The sequence below is a fragment of the Narcine bancroftii genome, chromosome 4 (genome assembly GCF_036971445.1).
Source record: "Narcine bancroftii isolate sNarBan1 chromosome 4, sNarBan1.hap1, whole genome shotgun sequence".
Taxonomy (NCBI): Eukaryota; Metazoa; Chordata; class Chondrichthyes; order Torpediniformes; family Narcinidae; genus Narcine; species Narcine bancroftii.
Window position 1 is genome coordinate 32875604 of NC_091472.1, and position 21910 is coordinate 32897513.

The window sequence follows — 21910 nt, forward strand, 5'->3', positions numbered from 1 at the left end:
AACTAGGTCCTACATCTATGGCCCCAGTTCAAGATCTATTTTCTCCATTCACCTTAAGACACTTGTCACAAGCCACAGTGGACAAGACAATATTGCTCATAGCAAAACAAAATGAAATCTCTGCTATATTAGCACAGCAACAAGGTTCTTATGGTTTATCTAAGGAAATTCCAGTTTTTAATTGGAGATCCATTACAATATCTGACATTCATGAAACCTTTTTAGTATTGCTTTCAATGTGATATTCAAAACACTGGGATATTATACTGGAGGACAGGTGAAAGAGTAAGTCAAAAGTTGCCAATACATGAATTCAGAACAAGGTTTTAAGGCGGCAAGAGAATTATTGCATCATCATTACAGCACTGAACATATAATCACAAGGGCCCATATAGATAAAATTCTTGGTCAGCAATAAAATCTGAAGATACAAAGGCTTTACAAACATATGCACTGTTTCTGAGAGGGTGTTGTAACACAATGGGAAGTAGTGTACATTTGCAAGAGCTGAATTTGCTTGCTAATTTGTAAATTGTTATAAACAATTGCCTTACAAGCTGAAGGATTTATGAAGAACCAATGCTGTAGAGCTTAAGGTTCTTCCCAGAAGGGATGCCACTTTTGAGGATGTTGTACAATTTTTAGAATGGCATGTGCCTGTTAACACTGCACCAGTATTTGGAAATATTAAGGATACTTCAAAAGTTCGTAAAGATGCAAATACATGTCATTGTCTCAACAGAAACCAAAGGGAAGTACCTTTGTTACTGCTGTGTCAGACACAAACATAGGAAAGAACAAGGAAATAAAGGAAAAGGAAGATCAGACTGTTCAGTAAAGCTGTCTGTATTGCAAAGATAGGCATACTTTAGAAAGATGTTCACAATTGGAGAAAAAGTCGCAAGACAAAAAATTAACCCTTTTAAAGAAGAATGGAATATGTTTTGAATATTTTATTTAAATCAACACATAATAATTATAACAGTTAGTATCAAATCACGACATTAGTATTTACTAATACATGTTGATTGATATATAGCAAGGAAGAGAAAAAAAACTATTAAAACTACTAAAACAATTGACAAAAATAAATAAAACCCTAAAAACCAACTAAACCACCCCCCAACCCTTACTAACCCCAATAACCAGAATCTAAATGCAAAATACATAATAACATAACTATATATTAATTTGAATTGCTTTAGATGATGCTCAAGGATCCCAAAAAAACCATTACTCATTTTCAGGGAAGACTTCACTGGGATGGAGAATTCAACATCAAGAAAAAAAATAATTTAAATCTCATTATTCTAGTGTACAGGCTTCAAACTTGTAAAAATACACAATATTTACCCCTTAAATTATATGTAATTTTTTCTAAAGGAATACAACTTTGAATCTCTGTATGCCATCTTCCTAGTGTTTATGAAACATCTGATTTCCATGTAACAACAATACATTTCCTTGCTATTACCAAAACTAACTTATCAAATTTCAATTGAAAATCCGATAAAGATAAGTTAGGAGTTTATATTCTCCAAATTTCCTAACAATAATAATTCAGGATTTAAACGGGGGAAAAAAAACCCACCGGTAATTCATTGTAAAAATTTACAAACAGAAATCCAAAAAGGTTTAACCTTTGAACAAGATGATGCAGAATGAACAAAGGTTCCAACTTCCTGTCCACATCTAAAAAATTGATCTGATAGATCCAATTCCCATCTTTTCAACTTTTGAGGTGTAATTGATGTAAAAAAATTGTAATGAAGTAATCTATACCTTACAGTAATAGTATTGGACATATCTTCTTTACATAAATCTTGCCAAACCTGCTGATCTACTGTAATGTTTAAATCTTGTTCCCATCTTTCCTTTGAATGCTTTTTCTCGTAAAAACATATATGCTATTGAAATGAATTTTTTAGTCATTCCATCAACAATAATCTGTTCTAAATCTGTAAGATTTTTTTTTAAATCATATAGGATCCTAATTTTTCTCTTAAATAAGCTCCTAATTGAAAATAACAAAACAATGTGTTACGAGGAATATCATACTTAATTTTTAGTTGATCAAATGACATTAATTATCATTAGCTCTACACTCGCCCAATTTAGAAATTCCTTCATTATTCCAGAAATTCAAAAAAGTGATCTTTTGAAAGAATTAAGAGAGGATTTTAATTAATGGAATTTTTAACAATAAAAGATTCCCATCAATTTCTAATTTAACTTTATTCCAAATATTAAGCAAATGCTTGAATATCAGAGCATCTCTATCCTTTGTTATTAATTTTGGTTCCCATTTATAAATGAACTCTTCAGATATAGTTTCTCCAATTTTATTTAATTCCACCCAAGATGGCTTAATTTTCACAAACAAAGAAACAAGAAATCTTCGTTGTGCTGTCTTATAATAATGCTTAAAATTAGGAAGTTTTAATCCTCCTAGTTCATATTTCCTTGTTAATTTTTCTAATGATTTTCTTGCCATTTTTCCTTTCCAAAGAAATGTTCTAACTTGTTTATTTAAATCCTGAAAAATATTTTGAGATATAGAGATAGGTAAAGTCTGAAATAAATATTGAACTCTCTGAAAAATATTCATTTTAATACAATTAACTTTTCCAAGTAATAGGCAAATTCATCCACTTTTTTAAATCTTCATCTATCTTAAATAATAGTTTAATTTGTATAATTTTTTCAATTATCAATATGCATACCCAAATATTTAATCTTATTTATCCATTTAAACTGAACTTCTTTTTGACATTGTGAATTATCTCCTTGTACCAAATCCATTACTTCACTTTTATCCCAGTTTATTTTCGATCCTGAAACTTTGCCATACTCTAACAACTGCTTCTAAAGTCTAGGTAATGATCATTTTGGCTGAGATAAATACATTAACTCATCAGCAAATAAACTATTTTACTTTAAATCTGATCTATTGCAAATTTTTTCAACTGTTGATCAGTACGAATCTTTTGTGCACGTGGTTCTATAGCCAGAGCAAACAAAGCTGGAGATAAAGGGCATCCTTGTCTACTCAATCTTGTTAAATTAAAAGATTGAGACATCTGCCCATTTGTTATTACTTTAGCTTTAGGATTTTTAAATAAAACTTTAATCCAATTTACAAAATTCAATCCAAAACCAAATTTACTCAAGATGTTAAATTTTAAAAATCCCATTCTAATCAATCAAAAGCCTTTTCTGCCTCTAATACAACAGGATGAGAAGGATTTGGCTAGAATAAACTGGGAACACAAGCTACATGGAGAAATTGAGGAACAGTAGAAGACTTTCAAAGATATTTTTCACAGTGCTCAACAAAAGTATGTTCCTGTTAAAAACAAGACAGTTAAGAAAGGGAGAAAAGGTTTTGGACATCTAAGAAAATAAAGGAGGGCATCAACCCAAGAGCCCATGCAAACAAAATTGCTAGAGTAGTGGGAAATTGGAAGATTTTTGCTTTAGAAAGTTTTTCTCAAGAACCACTAAGCAAACAATAAATATAAATGATGAAAGTAAAGTAGCCCAAGATACAAAAACAAATAGCAAAATATTTTATAATTATATAAAGCAGAAATGGGTGGCTAAAGTGAATGCATGTTTCTTGTTAGATGAGAAGGAGGAATATTAATTAAGGTATAAATCACCAAGACTTTGAATGACTATTTTAAAACCAGAGAACATCACAGTGCAGAAATAGGCCCTTTGGCCCATCTAGTCCATGCCAATTATTCTGCCTTGTCCCAATGACCTAAACTCAGATTACAACCCTCCAAACCTCTCCCATCCATGTATCTATTCAATTTTTCTTATGTCAAATTGAACTCACTTTCCACAACTCATTCCACGCTCCCCAAATGTTCCTTCTGAACATTTGCCCTTTCAATCTTAATCCATGTCCTCTAGTTCTAGTCTCACCTACCTCAAGGAAAAATCCTGCTTTACTCTCTAATTTTGTAATTTCTATCAAATATTCTCTCATTCTTCTATGCTCCCGAGAATAAAGTTCTAACCTGTTTAACAGTTCCCGTAACTCAGTTCCTTCAGTCCCAGTAACATTCTTGTAAATCAATGCTGGTCTGCACAATGAAGGATACATCTAACATGCCAAAGAGATGTTTTAAATCCAATGAGAGGCAAGGACCTCAATAAAATCACTAAAGAGATAGTTCTGAGCAAACTAGTGAGTCAAAAATTGCTTGGGAAAATATTATGTACAGAGACTGATTGTTAAGAATTGAATCAGTGAACCAGGAAATCAGGGAGGAAAAGGATCCTTGGAATTTTTTTTTAATTTTTTTTTTTTTTTAAATAGCAGAATCCGAGCCAGGACTAATTTGGCCAAATGCCTTCACCATTCAAAAACCCAAGAGCATTGGAAAAAAAGCTGAGGCTGGATCACCCAAAGATGGCTTTGCAAAAGAGACTGAGAGATTCTAACTCTCAGCAGCATGGCAAGGGATCCATTTCACAAGTCAGTAGGCAGTCAGAAAGTTGTTAGTTCAGCAGGTCCACCAATCCAGCAGTTTTCCAACTTGAAGATGATGAAAACTGGCAATTATGATAGAAAACATCACTCAGCTAATCCAGCATATTTTTTTTTAAGGAGAGCAAAATATTGAAAACCAAAATCAAACATAAAATGACAAACACGATCATTCAGACAACATGAGTTTAAAGCATTAGGATAATTAGAATAAAGGATACTGCGACAGTTTGCTCCACAAACATTCACTTAAAGTTTTGCAATTACTCATTTTGCTTACATTTTTTAAAAATAAATCACTCATTTAGGTGGGTAAAGATAAATTTCTGGCTACTTATTAATACCATAAATGTAGTTGTCAGCACAATGTTACAAAGTAAATATAAAGGTAGCACACATGTGCTCAACATACCCACAGTGCAGTCAGCTGTCCACCCAAGGCTGTAAGTACTTGACAAAGTCTCTTTAGAAACATGTAGTGTTGTTCCACAAGTCCTGCTCCATGAGCCGTCCTGCAGGAATAAAAATGGCTAATGTTAGATTTTTTTTTGTAGTATTTCATTGAGTAGACACAGGATAGTGTAGCATACAAGGAAGCCATTTGGCCCAATGAGTTTGGATTGCATCTTTGAAGGAGATGTCAATTTAATTATTCAACACAGCTTTCTAATATCTAAATATTACATTGACAGGTTCTCGATAAGTCTCTCAAATGAGCATTTATATTTCCCCATCACTTTGTATGCTCCAATAAAATACACTACCAACTTCAAAAGCAACACGACTGAATTTACTTGTTCCTCAGATACTTAATTAGCAGTATTTTTTGAGATAGTTATAAGTTTATGTCATTGACCTAATATATTTCTTTTAATCTCTTAAACTTCTGATGTCCAGTCTAAATTATTTCTTCCTCCCACAATTCAATGATCCCACAAACAAATGTCAAGTATCCCACTGAGCCTTTTGAAACCATCTTTTGAAATTTACCCTGTCATCTGAAAGGATGAACCCCCTTATCCCAACTTCACATTCTGATTTCAGATAATTTACATGTAAATTCTTCTAATTTCAAGCCCCTCTGCCAAACATCTCTCATCAGATAAATTTGTGCTAAGCACTTCACTTTCAATCCTTTAACTAAACATGTAACCAAGCTATTCCTTTCATATTGTTATACCTTCCAAGTCCGGTTTAAGACATTCCATTATATTCATGAAATTAATACCAGACTTTTGAGTTAACACTTACTGTGCAGCTGACAAAATACAGTGCATGGCAGCATCACTGAAGAGGACCAAGAGAGGTTTCCTATCTTCCAGCTTACCCTAATAAATGAGGAAACCAAAGATGAGTGAATTCAGGAGTTTTAAAGTTACATATCTTTTATACTAAGTAAATATAAAGGATAGAAAACCAATCAAATGCAAACTCCCTTATGAATCAAGTGCATCATGTACTTAAAACATACTCGCTTGCAGAAACCTTCACGATAAGATTCAATTACCCAATACATTTATGTTGACTGGATATATTTTAAGCATTGGAATAAAGTTTATTGTGCAGAGTACAGCTAGGTTTTTCATAAAAAAATGTTAAGACAGCCAGCTGATATTTAACTGCAAACCAAAATAAAAACATTCAAGTTTTTTTATTAATCTAAAAATATATAAAATTCTAATCCTTAATCACTTTAAGTCTCAAGTTTAAATTGTTTTATTTTAATATACTCTATTCAAAAGCACCATGAAACAACTGCTACTTTTACTGACATTTTACCCAAGTGAAGAAAAAAAACAATCAAAAATGAAGTCCCCTCTTGGTTTAAACCATCTAAAGAAGAACACAAGTGAATAGACATTTTGGCCCACCATGTCTGCCAACCATGATGCCAAAACAACTTACCCCATCTGCCTGCTAGTGGACTGCATGGCTTTTATTTCTTGCTTGTTCATGGGTCTAATCTATATGTCTCTTCAATATTCATATTGTATCTGCTTCTATTATTACTGATACTAAATTTCAGGTACCTGCCACTCTGTGCAAAAACAAAACACTTTTCTCACACATCAGTTTTAAAATATCCCCTTCATCTAAACAGCCATGCCCTCCATTCTTTGATATTTTCACTCTGGAAAAATCACTCAGAATACCTACCCTATCCATGCCTCTTATTTTATATACTTCCTTCAACACTCCACAGAAAACAATCCAAGTTTATCCAACATCTCTGCACCCTCTCAAAAGTCTCCACTTCCTTCCTCGAGTGTGCAATCACAACTGCACTCCAAATATGGTCGATGCAAAGTTTTGGAACTCTGCAATGTCATTCGTCAATTGTTATACTCAATGCCCCAGTCAATGAAAACTTCTTTATCAACCTATCCACTTGAATTGTCCCTTTCGGGAAACTAAAAATTTGCAGCCCAAGACCCTCGCTGTACATTGATGCTGAGGGTCATGCTATTTTTCCTCTTGTACTGTACTTGATTTCCCAAAAATACTCTCCAAGAAAACAGTCCAAAACATAAATTTTGATTTTTTTTTAAATAAGGAGGTATTACCTTTCTGCTTATAGCAATAAGCAGACACTCTGCTGCCTCCAGCTGTAATTCTGGTTCAGTTAACAACATACACAGAACTTCAAGCAATTTGCAGTGATCAGCTGTAATGTGGTGTAAAGGAACCCAGTCCACATATCCAGCCAGCGTACTAAGAGTTGCTATTGCAACTCGACAGTGTGCTTTAGCCTAAAATTAGAAAAAAAATTAAAATTCAAGATATGGATACCAAACATATTTATACAATTTTTTAAAAAAATATCTATCACTACAGGATTTATACTGAGCTCCACCCTACAAAAGGAACCAGATATATATTGATGATCCTTTCAAGTAGGAAGTCATTTTAAGAGGAGATAGCAAAAGAAACAATCAGCGAGTCTGTAAAATGAAAATCCAAAGAAAACTGCAAATGCTAGAAATTTACATCTAAAGCGGAAAATACTCAGGTCAGGCCTGAGGAAGGATGCTTAATTATTTATCCTCTGACAGAAGCATCCAGACTTGCTGTGCACTTCCAGCATTTGCTGCTTTTAATCAAGTCGTCTTAAAACCAACCTTATACACAATTTCCATCCAAATGAAAATCAATTGCAAAGCTCATATTCATAGAAATAGGACACTGAATTGAACTGGTATTGCCTTGAATAAGAGATACAACACAAATGTAAACCTACCTTATTTTCTTGAGTGTTTTCTGCTTTCTATAAGAAATTGAAAACAAAATATTAAAATGCATAAAAAGCAAAAACAGATAGATTGGTCACATATTTGCAGATAAATGAGCAAGTCAAAAGTATTGGTTAAACAATTCACAAGATATTCACAACCTCATGCAATAAAAGCAGACCATGCAGGTGACCATACACCAGAAAGCCATCGGCCAGTAAATACACCAGTCAGTCTACCATAAATGTGTATTATTCTTCAGCTCATCATAACTTGTACAAGTTATTCTCCTCCAAAGGCACTATTCGATGCTGGGAACACCAGATATTTTGTTCAACATGCCATCTGCACAGAAATTTTCACTGTCTTCTTCATCCCGTGGAAAAGTTTTAATATCATAGAATGCACTGTAGGTAATCAAATCCTGTCAACACCCATTGCCAGTCATTTTTCAGGAAATTTCAGTTATTATACATATTAGTGGCATTTTGGACATGTCATTTACCCCAAACCTAATCCAATATTAAGTGAGATTAAATCACAGGCACTGGAACAGAGTAAAGAATCCCAGAGAACGGATATTTATAAAGAGAAAAGGAATGGAGTAAATAATCCTAGAGGATGTGGACTTATAAAGAGAAAACGAACATGTGTAAAGATCCCCAGAGAACAGCGATTTATAAAGAGAAATGGAACGGAGTAAAGTATCCAAGGAAATGGGGTCTTATAAAGAGAATCTATGAGGACCTGGAAAATCTCAGGATGTACCGACCTAAGAGAGGCTCTGCTTCCTCAGGAGTTTGAGGAGGAGCTAGTGGAGTTGTTCAAGTGAACCGGTACGGACTTGAAGGGCCGACATGGCCTGTTTCCTTGCTGTAAACGGTTATATAGTTATGGTTATGGCTCAATGATCATTTATAAATTCACTCCTTTACCCTGAATTCCTAAATACCTTGAATGCACAAAAATCCGTACACTGGAAATTAACAAATGTCCCCAAGGAACTCCATTTAACAGGAAGAGTTGCAGATTTATAACACCCATTGAATGCAGAGACATTTCCAGAATCTGCCCAATGCTGTAGACCTCCCACATAGCAGAATGGGGTAACATTTCAATTGTCACCCTTAACCCATCTTGCATAATCACACCTCAAAAGTTAAGGTTCAGATTTCAAAGATTTAGATTTGACAGAATAATTTAAAACCATTCCTGCCAAGAACAACATATTCTCCAAAATGCCCTGAACTGCTCAAAGTGTTGACTGACAATGGGTTACAAAACTGACATAACTTGTGCCATTGTACTTTGTCTCCAAAATTAAGTCCAATATTCCACCTCTTCAATTATTTTCTACATCTGTGACGTTTTAGTGATCTCCACACTTGACTTTAAAGTCTCTTAAATGACTGCCAGTTTCCAACTAGTCGTCAGGTTATCCTTCCTTCCTCCAGTGAGCCAAAACAAACCTCTATCCTTGCCAATACTCATCAATTTGGAAAAAAGGAACCAATATATTTTCAGCTTGTCAGCTCTTCTATAAATTTGATTATTCCAGAAGACAATTTTAAACATCATTTAGCAAGTGTCTACAGTGTCAGTGTGGGGAGAAGTCAGAAGGGTACAATCACTGTATTGTGATTAGTGTATAGGCCCCCAGATAGTCCTCAGGATACTGAAGAACAGATAAGTAGGCAGATTTTGGAATCGTGCAGAAATTACAGGCCTGTTGTTAAGGAAGACTTCAACTTTCCGAATATTGACAGGCACCTCCTTACTGCAAGAGGGACAGATGGGTCAGAACTTGTCAGATTTGTCCAAGAAGGATTTCTGACAGTTTGTGGAGCAGCCGACTAGACAAGAGGCCATACTGGATATAGTACTGTGTAATTAACCTGTTCAGGTGACAGGTCGCTCAGTGGGGGAAACAACATTTCAGTGATAGTGACCACTGAGTATTAGTATAGCTATGGACAAGGATAAAAACGAAGTGCTTAATTGGGGAAGGGCTAATTACAAAGGAATGAACCACTAACTATGGAGAGTAAATTGGGATCAGATGTTCTCGGGAGAAAGCACAGAAATAATGAGAATGGACCATGTGCATGCTTTTGGATAGTTTGTCCCACTGAGACAGGGAAAAGATGGTAAGAAAAGCAAACCTTGGTTGACAAAACAGGTGAGGCAACTAGTTAAGAGGAAGGAAGCATATATTAGATTTAGGAAGCAAACACGAAGGGCTCATGAGAATTATATGGGTAGCCACGAAAGAACACAAGAATGAACTGAAGAGAGCTCAAAGAGGGCATGAGAAGGCCTTGGCCAGTAGGATTAAGGAGAACCCCAAGACGTTCTATGCATATGTAAAGAACAAAAGGATGACAAGAGTGAGGTAGGGCCGTTAAGAATAAAGATGGCGGAAGATGCCTGGATGCAGACAAGATTGGGGAGGTCCGAACTGAATACTTTGCTTCAGTATTCAACAACAAAAAGAACCAGGGTCAAAGTGAGATCAGAAAAGAACAAGCTTATGTGCTGGACCACGTTGAGATTAAATAAGAGGGTACTGGATCTTCTTCAAAACATTAGGATTGTTAAGTCCCCAAGATCAGACAAGACAAATTGCTTGTGTTCTGACCATGATCTTTGCATCCTCTTTGGCCACAGGAGGATTCGAGAATGGCAAGCGTGGACTAGGAAATAGATAGAATTATGGGAATTATAGACCAGTGAGTCTTGCGTCAGTGGTAGGCAAATTATTGGAAAGGATTCTTAAGGACAGCATTTATGATTATTTAGTGAAGTACAGTCTTCGCAGGGAAAGTAAATACGACTTTGTGAGGGGGAAGGTCTTGCTTCATGAGCTTAAATTAATCTTTTGAGGAGATAAAGAAAATTGATGAAGGATGGGTGGTAGATGTGGTGCATATGGATCTTAGTAAGGCATTTGACAAGGTTCCCCTCAAGAGACTTGTTCACAAAGTCTTGAGGCATGGGTTTGATGGAACCTTGGCTGCGTGGATTCAGAATTGGCTTGCCTGTGGAAAGTAGCCTGGAGGTCAGTGACTAGTTGAGTTCCACAGGGTTTTATGTCCTGGGACCCCTGCTCTTTGTGATTTTTACAAATGACCTAGATGAAGAAGCAGGATGGCTCAGTAAGTTTGCAGAGGATACAAAGAAGTGTTGAAGGTTGCATCAGTTACTAAAGAATATAGACAGGATGCAGAGTTGGGCAGAAAAGTGGCAGATGGAGTTCATTCTGTACAAGTGTGAGGTAATACATTTTGGAAGGTCAAATCTGAAGGGTTAATTATCAGATAATTAACATGTGGAAGAATAAAGGGATCTTTATTTCTCAAAATTTAGTTTGTTGATAGGATAGTTAAGAACTATGGTATGCTGGGCTTCATTAGTTAAGAGATTGAGTTCAGTTGTGAGGTAATGTTGGAGCTCTGCAAATTTCTGGTGCCACCACACTAAGATTAAGTGTCCAGTTCTGGAAGGATGCAGGAGTGATGGATAGGGTACAGAAATTTACCAGGATGTCACCTGGATTGTAAAATATGTCTTATGAGGCAAGGTTAGCAGATCCAGTGCTTTTCTCTTTGGAGAAAACAAAGATGAGTGGTGACTTAGAGGTCTACAAGATTATGAGAGAGATAAAGAAGAACAGCAGCACCTTTTTCCCCAGGGTGGGAGTAGCAAACACCAGAGGACAAATTGAAGGGAGGAAAGTTGAGGGAGGCATCAGGGTTAAGTTATTTCTTGCTTACACACACACACATACACACACAAAGAGATGTGGGTGCATGGAATGCATCACTAGGGGTGATAGTGGAGGCTGGAGCAATAGGGGCATTTAAGATACTCTTAGACAGGCAAAAGAAAAATTATGGGTTATGAGGAAGGGAGGCTTTTTTTTGTTTCTGTAAGACAGCACAACATCATGGACCAAAGGGCCTGAACTTTGTTCTACAAGATTAGCAGTAGTAAATAAAAATACAGCAATTACCAATTGTTTATAATTCTGTGTGTGTTCCTGCAAGATGTCTAATAGAAAACTGAAGAGCTGCATCATATTTTGAGTCAGTGCATGCTGGATATCCTTGCGTCGCTGAGCAGGAATTGTCTGAAATGTTACCACATCTTCAACCAGGCGCAATAGAATCAACATTACCAGCTCCGTTTGAGTTTCCTGAAAAGAAAATAATTCAATACTATTGAGAACTGAACAGATTACAAAATTAGTACACAATCCACCTTTCCATCTCCATTTCAGGAGACAAACTATTTGCAGACATCTCTTGTAAACCCAATTCGCAGTTACCTTGACTACATCTCTTCCCACCCTGTCTGAAGGATTCTATTCCTTTCTCTCAACTCCATCTCTACTACATTTGCTCCCAAGATAAAGCCTTCCATCCCAAGATATCAGAGATTTCCTCCTTCAAAAAATGTGGCCTCCTCTCTACAGCCCTCGCCTATATCTCCTCTATTTCCGACACTTCTGCCATGGAACCTTCATTCCACAGATGCAACAAGAACAGGGTCCCTTCATCCTTACCTATCACCCCACCAGCTTCAACATCAAACACATCATCCTCCGCAATTTCTGCCATTCAGGCTCACAACCAGATGCATCTTTGCTTCCCCTCTCCACTTTCTTTTGGGATCGCAGTCTCCATGACTCATTTGCTCTTCCCTTCCCACTAATCACTCCCTCAGTACCTACCCATGACCGCAAAAATTGCTACACTTACATTTCCCTCACGGTTAGTCGGGCCCAAAATTGTCCTTCCAAGTGAAGGAGCACTTCATCTGTGAAGACATAGGGATCATTTACTGCATCTAGTGCTCTCGATGCAACCTCCTCTACAATGGACAGACTGGATGCAGTATTGTATATTTTTGGAAAACGTTTTTCTCTTTCCACTTTATGGGGAAGTATTGAGCCTGTGTCTGAAAAGTCAGCTCTTTAAAGGTCACCAACATTGCTGCTTTGCCAACCAATATGCAGTTCTACTTTATACCTGCAGGCACCTTCTCATCTCATTGATGACAGGCCTGATTCCAATTTAGAAGTTCAGCTTTGAATTTTTTTTGTTCTTCTCAGTTATCAATCAAAACACCATGAACTGAAGATCAGTTGTTTTCCTGCGGTTGGTTTCCCATTGTACTCAGTTACTGATAGCTCAATCATTTTATTGATTAGAAAGTTACTAGTATTTCATAATCTGACTGACAAACTAAAATGGAATATCCTATCTTTTTTGTAACCACCTAGTCGATCACCCTGCAGTATTTTTCTGTTTGCTTAACACTTTTGCTCTGTCTGCTGCAAGAGAATCTCCCAATGGCTAACCATTTCAATTCCACACCCCATGCCACACTAAAATGTCCATGGCCTCATGTACTGCCAAGTTGAGACCACCTACAAATCAAAGGAACAATGCCTTAGATTTCACCTCAGCGGTCCCCCACCCTCTCCTCCAGTCCCTCCCTTTACCCTATCTCAGTTTCCCTTCCTCCAGCTCCCACACCTTCCTTCTCCAATCAGAGCTCGTTTTCTTCACCCTCTGCCCTCTATCACATTTCAGCTTCCTTCTCTTCCACCCTCCCACCTGTATCCACATTACCGATTACTTGTTAGCCTATGCTCCTCCCACTTGTTTCCCAAAACACTTTTTTTTTATTATTCAGACATCTGCCTGATTTTAGAACTCCTGAAGAAGAGTTCAAGCCCAAACCATGACGCCCTGTACTTTCTATGGAGGCTGTGTGACCTGCTGGGTTTGTCCAGCACTTTTGAGCACTGCATAATCCATAGTTCATTTGGAATTATGGAAGAAGAAAGCAGATTTCCACATCTTCAAAATTTCAGAACTATTTTTAAATCAAACATTTTGCTCACCTGATGCAACAATGAAAAAAAAAATTAAGAATGCATTTTTCTCAAATTGTGCCCTTGGCTTCTCAATCAGGAAAAAAATAACCTTCCTGCTTTTTGCCTGTGAAGCCCATTAAGAATTCTGTACATTTCAAAAGGATCTGCTCCCATTCTTCAAAGTTTAGAGACAGTTTCAGTCTAATCATTTTCTTCACATGGTCAACCCCGAAACTAGTTACCAAATTTTCAATGCATTGCCTCAAGAGCAATTCCGTTCTTTCTTTCTTGGATATGAAGACAATAACACAATGTCTCATGAAGACCATATACAATTATAATAAGACTACTTTACTCCTGAAATCAAACCCTTCCACCCTTCCATCATACAGGCCAACATAACAATTGTCCTCCAAATTACTTACTACATATTCAAGATTCTTTTAATGTCACATAATCATACAGAACATGTAATATTACATGAAATTGCCTTCTACCTGCCGTAGAAAGTGTCGCCATTAAGGTCATCCAGCACCCTTTACAGTAAGAGATGAAGCAGCAAAAGAGTGCTTTCAGAATCACTGAGAGTCTATGGATCCGCCTCCAGTGCTCATAGACTCCTGTTCAATCCATCGGCAACCCAAGCTCCAAGCATCTGACACAATCAGGAAGCCTTCAGTGCCCTAGGCCCTTTGAGAACATTTCTTGCCCTCAGCACGTTCTCGACTCCCAGCTCTGATACAAGATTTCCATAAGCCAGTCTCCAGCAGCCTGCGTGGGTCCGTTGAACACAAGCTCACTGATCCATCACCATGGTTACCTAACTGTAGGGTTATCTTCTCTACTTTTCCTTCTCAATCTTCTCCCCATTTCTGATGCCTTCTGCTGGCCCACTGCTCTCCAAAGTGAGCAACCAATAGTTACCATTGCCAAGAAGAGGTGCCACCATCTTGGGCAAAGACAAGGGTGCAGGATTTTAGCTTAAAATCAGATCTACCAGCAGGCCTTCTCTTGCCTGTAGAGTCGCCAGCATTAGGACTGAGTGGATGAACCTTTCGGAAGAACGCTGCATCTCCACTCTTCTGGATCCATACCTTTACAGCAGCTCTGGCAGCGCTGCCATCTCTATTTTGCATTTTGGCCTTCAGCAACTTGTGTACAAACATTCAAGTTTCTCACCATTTAACAAACACTTTGCTTTGTGTTGTTCAAAAATGCTGACCTAATTTTCCCCTCCTTGTCGTCCATCTGCCAATTTTCATTCATTTACTCTTGAAAAATCCCTTGAACCCTCCTTATATCTTACTCTATATTTCCAATTAATCTAGTTTATCACCACCATCAAATACATAATTTTATTCTCCAGGCCAAATTACCAATGTAGATCATGACTAGCTAAGGTCCAAGCACTGTTCTCTGTAGTATTTTGCTAGTTAGTTGATTAGACAGAGAGAGTTAAAAAAAAACAGTTCATTCTCCTTTTATCTTGTCTTTTAACCAATTCTCAAACCATATCAGTAAATTACCAACAATTCTACATCCTTAAACATTGTTAACCAACCTTCTGTGCTGGATCCTCCTATGAGGCAAGCATTGATAGTTGATGAATGCATTGTCACACTGACAAGTGCAAAGTACACATGCACTGAAATTCTTACTTGCGGCAGCAGAACGGGTACTTTGAAAAAGAAAGATCCAATAGTCTGCATTAAATTACCAACAGAAAGAGATAATATAAAAGATGATGAATATTCACAGTTTCAGATGTGCTAGCAAAACAAAAAAAAGAGGCATTTCAATAGTGCAGAGATCTTTTTGTGATGCTGGAGTAGCTTATGAAGAGGGCAGGGTTCAAGAGCCTGATAGCTTTTGGAAATAAAAAGCTTCTTGAACCTGGAGTAGTTTGTACTCTCTGTTACAATGTGGTCCTCCAGTTCTCTCCCATATCCCATAAAACCACAAGATATAGGAGCGGAAGTAGGCCATGTGACCTGTCAAGTCCACTCCACCATTCCATCGCGAGTTGATCCATTCTCCCACTCAGCGCTACTTCCTTGCCTTCTTCCCATAACCCTTGATACCCTGACTATTCAGATAATTATCAATCTGCTTTTAATAACCCCAATGACCTGGACATTACTATACCCACTAGTGATAGCAGATTCCAGAGGTTCACCACTTTCTGGCAAAAGAAATTACTCTGCATCTTGGTTTTAAATGGATACCCTTCAATCTTGAAGATATCCCTTCTTTTCCTTGACTCCCCTACCATGGGAAACAACTTTGCCACATCTACTCTGTCCAGATCTTTCAACATTAAAAATGCTTTGTGAGGTTTCCCCCACCCCCCTCCCCCCCATAATCCATCTGAACTCCAAGAGCTATTAAACATTCCACATATGCTAATCCCTTGATTCCAGGAATCATTCTTGTGTATCTAACACTTTCTGGTTGTTAGATTCATTGACAATGAAACTGTCTTTGTTGTTGGGGGCTCATGGGAAAATTAGATTTGAGGAAATTAAGTAAAGGGAGAGCCAACAGAGGTCTTTAAGATTATGGAACTTTTTGATAATAGGCAGAGCATCTTTCTATTTGCAGAGTAGAGCAACAATCTAAGAGCATTAGAGTTAAGCCTTATTGAAGAGGTGGGAGCACTCGAAACAAATGCATTCAATGAAAAAGGAAGAGCTGCTTCAGCTGAACTGGGAAGAAGAAAGGGAGAGCAGTTCCAGTGCAGCATTAACATTGGCAGGGACCCACGGTCTATTTCTGTAACATATTCGGAGCAAGAGATTATAACAAGAAAAAGCCAGAATGATACAAGATTTACACTGTTTTACATCAGTTTCTGTTTATTTTGGACTTACTCCCATGGCAGTTAATTTATCCATCTCGTTTAACATATCTGGCCATTGCTGTGGCCACTCCCGCTTGATCATTTCTACTACAATCCGAGAAAGTGCATCTTTGATGTAAGCCTCTTCCACCATGATATTATGAGTACCCTGAGGAGAGAGAAGACACATCTAATCAATTGCATTGTTTTACTGATTTTAGAAGTTGAAGAAACATATCAAGGTATTTAACTGGAACAGAAATCACTACAAGCTGGTGAACAAGCTTATAAAGAAAACAAGTAGCAGGAAGCCAATTTAGCCCTTCATGCCTGCTCCCCTATTCAACAAGGCCATAGCTAATCTTTTCACTAAAAATAACTCTCCTTGAGTAACCCCAAGTCCCATCAGTCCTGTTCCTTAGGATGGTTTAAAGAAAACCTCATTTGTGTATAAGTATCCAAAATTGTACTCCCTGTGTACACAAAAAAGGTATTGCCAGTTCAAACTGGAAAAAAAAAATCACACATATATTTTCAAACAATAAGCCAGATAATAGTCAACCTGACTCTCATCGCACATTCAACTTCTACAGGATCCCTATGGTCACACTTACCTTTTGCTGTCATACAGTTCCCAACGTCCTCAAAGCCCTGTTGCTATGGCCGTTCTGGAAGACAGAGCAGTCTGCAAGCGGTGATATGGCCTCAGGCAGCACAAATTGAGGCCCCACCCCCAGACCACCCTGAAATCACAGGCTGTCAATGGCTTTTTTTCCCCACTCTTTCTAAATGTCTAGAATTGGAAACATTTAGAAATAGTTGAAATACATTTTTTTATTTATTAAAAAAAAGAATTTTAAACCACAACTTTTGACAGTTTATTATATAAATGATGCTAAAGCCCTTAGCTTCTGATGGTGGATGAATGGATAAAGCAGTGCAAGATGCACCAGCTATGTTTGCTGTAAAGCTGAGGGGTCAATAACCAACTACATCTGGCCCCTCAATCCAGCACCTTATACAATTGTTACTGGATTAAAAGAAGGCTCCATGGGTGCAACTTTTATACACCTGAAGCTGGCAATGTTTTTACCCCATTTCCGTAATGCTTCACACATGTGCAGAAGCAAGAATGCAATGTCAGAGAGTTGCTTCTGAACAGAGCTACGAGCTACAGCAAGCAGGCCCATTAAAAGGTACTTTGATACTAAATATCCAAGCATCAATCCATGCTGGATTGTCTCTGGAAATTGAATACAAAAATAAAAGCTGAGATCACAATTTATTTTAGATATTGATTTCCACAGCCTAATACAGAATCTACTACAAATCCTCCCAGGTTATGAGAACCCCACTTATGGGCATGCCTTATATACATGAGCAAACATTTGGAGAACAGTAGGATGCATAGAAATTGATTGGTCAACTACAAGCACCTTCTGTCAGGTGGGAACAGAGCATTGACAAAAACCTTCTCTTTTCCACCACCCACCCTCGAGCCACAACATTTTAGTCTCGGTTGAGCAGGGTAGAGCAGAAAGTGCTGAGCAGATTCGCTTGTTCACTCACAAGCCAGTGAGGCTGGGTTGTGGCCATTTTTCCTGTGCCTGCATATTCTCTTGTCACAGCTATTTTTGTGATTCTCTCCTACTCAGATTTCAATTCTCAGTTACAAATTAGGTTAAGAACCATTCTTGAGAACAAAATCGTGGGGATTTCTTGTAATTGATATTTAAAGTGTAACAGCTTATTGAAGTAATCAAGAAACAAAAGTCAGCGCAAAATGGCCAAGATGACTCGGTATGCAAATTCCAGAAGTTCCAGAACCCCAAGATTCATACAGAACTCAACATAATTCAGAGGTGTCTTTGAAAAATAGAGGCAATCATTCCATCATGTAACAATTATTTATTTCTCCACTTTATCCATTACTGTCAAATGAATCCTGTATAACAAGCACATAAAACCTGCAGGAGTCAAGATGGAACACAAATCAACTATCCATTTACATAGCTGTGCAATCAAAGTCTATCTTCTAGCCCAAGCCAATCATATAACTACATACAGCTAAAACTATTATTGAATTATAAATCTAGCAGAAATAAAAAAAACTGTAGGTGGGAGAAAAATACATTAGTCAGGTACAAGACTAAATATCTATATTTTGGATCTGGGCTCATCTTAAAAATTACAAAGCAACAAGCAAGGGAACAAAATTAAAGAACATAATAACCAGGAGCAGATATCTGGCCCTTTGAGCCTGATCTACCATTTAAAATCATGGCTTGGGCTCTGCTCCACCCACCTGGCTGTTCCCATTAACCGTCAACTCCTTTGACTGAACAAAAATCTCACTGTGCCTTAGATATATTTAATGAGGCAGTCTCCATTGCTTCCTTTGGCACATAATTCCACAGATAAATTAGTTTCCCATCTCCCCAAGAGAAACAGTGGGGGAAATGTTGTTTCTCCGAACAAACAAAAACACATCTTCCAGGATGGAATGCCACAGTTGACAGGTTCTTTTAGCAAAATTATGAATAACTTTTTTCCCCATGCCACAGACATGTTTCCTTTTCAAAAAAATTCATTAAATCTCATGATTATTCTTTAATCTGGTTGTTCATGACCCACAAGTAAACTGGAGGTCAACAATCATGAAACTTTGATTAACAGCACTGAGAAGTATCAGAGTACGCCACTGCATTAAAATATGCTGGATAAACCAAAGAGTTAATGTCATAATAATAAAGAGGGGAAAATACTGAGCTTTTGTTGCCTCAAAATTCATTAAATCTACACAAACTTTTCAGACATCAAAAAATCCTGCCAGCATTATTTTAACCATTCCAGTAGATAAAAAGATCAGGCCACTTTATAAATTTTCTGAAAGTATCTATAAAATGGCATTGATTGTACAATAAACTGGATGAGACAAGGATTTTTGGATTTGCCTTGTCTGAAGTATACTATTCAGTTATTTGCCTTCACTTGTCGTGACAATCTCACCTTGCCAACATATTGACATTTTGATAGCTTTAACCCAGAAATCAAATTAGCACCTTATTAATAACAAGATGATTGGAGGAACCAAGTTATAAGTTAGGGGGCATCAAATCACAATTGACCCAAACATCACAACTTCTATAAGCAGAGTACTTGCTTCATTTAGTACCAGAAGCTCTGGACTTCTGTGGTTTCATACCCAAGGACAGGCTTCCAAGAACTAAATGAACAAAAGCACCAGAAGAGAAATCAAAGTCAAGAAAGCAAGATCCATTCTGTTGGTCACTCGTTCCCAAGAAGCCTCTGAAAACCACATCTTCTGATGACATCACCTTGACTCTCCATTCCAATGGTCAAATTATCATTTGGTACTTCAGGGTCCCCATAAACTTTTGTCCTTCTCCCATTATCAGCTCCTGCTTTTTGGTTTTTCCTTGTAAAAGTCTATTGGAAACATTCAAATTAGTTTGCCATGCCCATCACCATTACACAAAAGTCATGCAATTTTCCCCATGGCACATTACAGTCCGCACCAACCTGTTCATTTGAAGTTGAAAACAGATGAGATACATTGAAAGGCACTAGGTTTCATAATCTCACCCATGACTTCAATGTATCTATCTGTGGGAATCCATTCACACATCTTTTAGTGTGAAGATAAAGGTGGAAGCAAGACTCAAAAAAGGAGAGGATTCCAAATAAAACTTACACGTGACAGTAGAGTCATCACACTATTCTTCAGCTGAACCTTATCACGATGCGCCATGCTGTTCCATCGGAATCTTTAAAAAAAAACAGAAGTCGCTGAGAAAATACTACACATTCCCTTCAAATTTTTGAACATGTGCGAAATAGTTAGGACTGAACTGAGAATTTTGATGACGATGTATCAATTTCAAAAATGAAAATCTGAAAAGGCAGGATCCAGAGCAGCGTGAAGAATGCTAATGCATTTGGACCACTGAGATCAAGACAGAGGTGCAACAGCGTGTTTCAAAAAGTATTAACGGTGCACAAGTCCCCAGGGTCCAAATGGGAAATGTCCCAGGTGATTTTCAGAGGCGAGCGAGGAGATTGTTGGACTTGACAAAGACCTTTGCATCCTCGTAAGCAACAGGCAAGGTCCTGGAAGACTTGAGAGTAAGTAGCCAATGTTATTTCTTTGTTCAAGAAGGGAAATTAGGGATAAATAATCTTCCTACCAGTGGTAGGGAAATTATCAGAGAAAATATTTAGGGATTGGACGTGCACATTTAGTAAAGCATGGTCAGATTTGGGAATGGTCAGCATGGCGTTATAGGGGGCAGGTCATATTTCATAATCTGAATATTTCTTGAGATGACAAAGGTGGTTTATGAGGGTAGGGCAGTGGACAGTGTATACATGAACTTCAATATGCATTTGACAAGAACTTTCATATTTGCCTGATCAAGGAAGATGCATGGGATCGATAGTTTGGATTTTGAATTAGCCAACCAACAGAAGACAGAGTATGATGGAAGGCAATACACAAATGTGCTGGAGAAACTTGGCAAGTACACAACATCCATAGAGAAAAGAGTAAACAAGCCACCGTCTCCAACATCATCTCCAACCTCATCACCTGCCTCCCACGGCCACCAACCTCATTGCCTCCCATCCCTGCATTGTTTGTTTCTACCTTCCACCCAAGATATGCAAACCCAAACATTCGGGTAGACCCATTGTTTCCGCTTGCATTTGCCCCACCAAACTAGTTTAATCTCACCTTGACTATCTTTTCTCCCCGGTCCAATCCCTCCCCACCTACATCTCGATACGTCACATACCCTCCATCTTTTCGATTACTTCTGTGACAGATTATGTTATATTTATATTGTATAGATATGTTTTAAGGAAATAAATTGTGGCAGGTTTTTAGTGTAGGTCACATACAAACACTTCAAATTAGATCTCATTTAAAATGCCATAGGTCTGCTCAAGCCAGACAGTTCAGGCTCGGAGTGCCTTTGCACAAACTTTGAAGAGTGCCTCCAAGGACTTAATTGGACATGCTGTGGAGTAATGGATTATTTTATTGGAAAGCAAAAGATGAACAAATCTGAAGATTAGGTCTGGAGCCACAGTCTGTCTGAGTGCAATTGGCTGTTCTAAGAGGGTCGTGTGATTTTCTCTGAGTGAGAGGGAGAGAATTCAGTTCTACAGTTCAGCAGCAGGGACTGGAACAGGACAAGCTGGCAAGCTTGTGGAAAACCCCCATTTTGAAGACAGGATGTGAGTTCTTAGTTCAGCCTGGTCAAAGCCCTTGTGGTCCATGCAAGAGAAAAGGACTGGCTGCATAATGTTTCACTTGTAATAAGGGAAACAAAAAGGAATTCTGTGATGGCCTGAAAGAAAGAGGTTATCATCTGGAAAACCCTGATGGGGCAAGTTTCTTCAGCAAGACACTGAAGTGGCTGATCAAAAGAGAT

The 21910-nt window shown here is 37.7% G+C and overlaps 1 protein-coding gene across 1 annotated transcript in view; it reads right to left on the bottom strand.

Annotated features, from left to right (window-relative positions):
* The window catches only part of LOC138760435 (exportin-5), a 175784-nt gene that overhangs the window by 111121 nt on the left and 42753 nt on the right, over positions 1 to 21910 (bottom strand). The window contains exons 4-10 of the mRNA XM_069931026.1: positions 20170 to 20242; positions 16486 to 16623; positions 11744 to 11926; positions 7740 to 7766; positions 7066 to 7251; positions 5753 to 5829; positions 4914 to 5013 (exon numbers count right to left, since the gene is read on the bottom strand). Of these exons, the coding sequence (XP_069787127.1) occupies positions 4914 to 5013; positions 5753 to 5829; positions 7066 to 7251; positions 7740 to 7766; positions 11744 to 11926; positions 16486 to 16623; positions 20170 to 20242 (784 nt within the window). The remainder of the gene's footprint in view (positions 1 to 4913; positions 5014 to 5752; positions 5830 to 7065; positions 7252 to 7739; positions 7767 to 11743; positions 11927 to 16485; positions 16624 to 20169; positions 20243 to 21910) is intronic.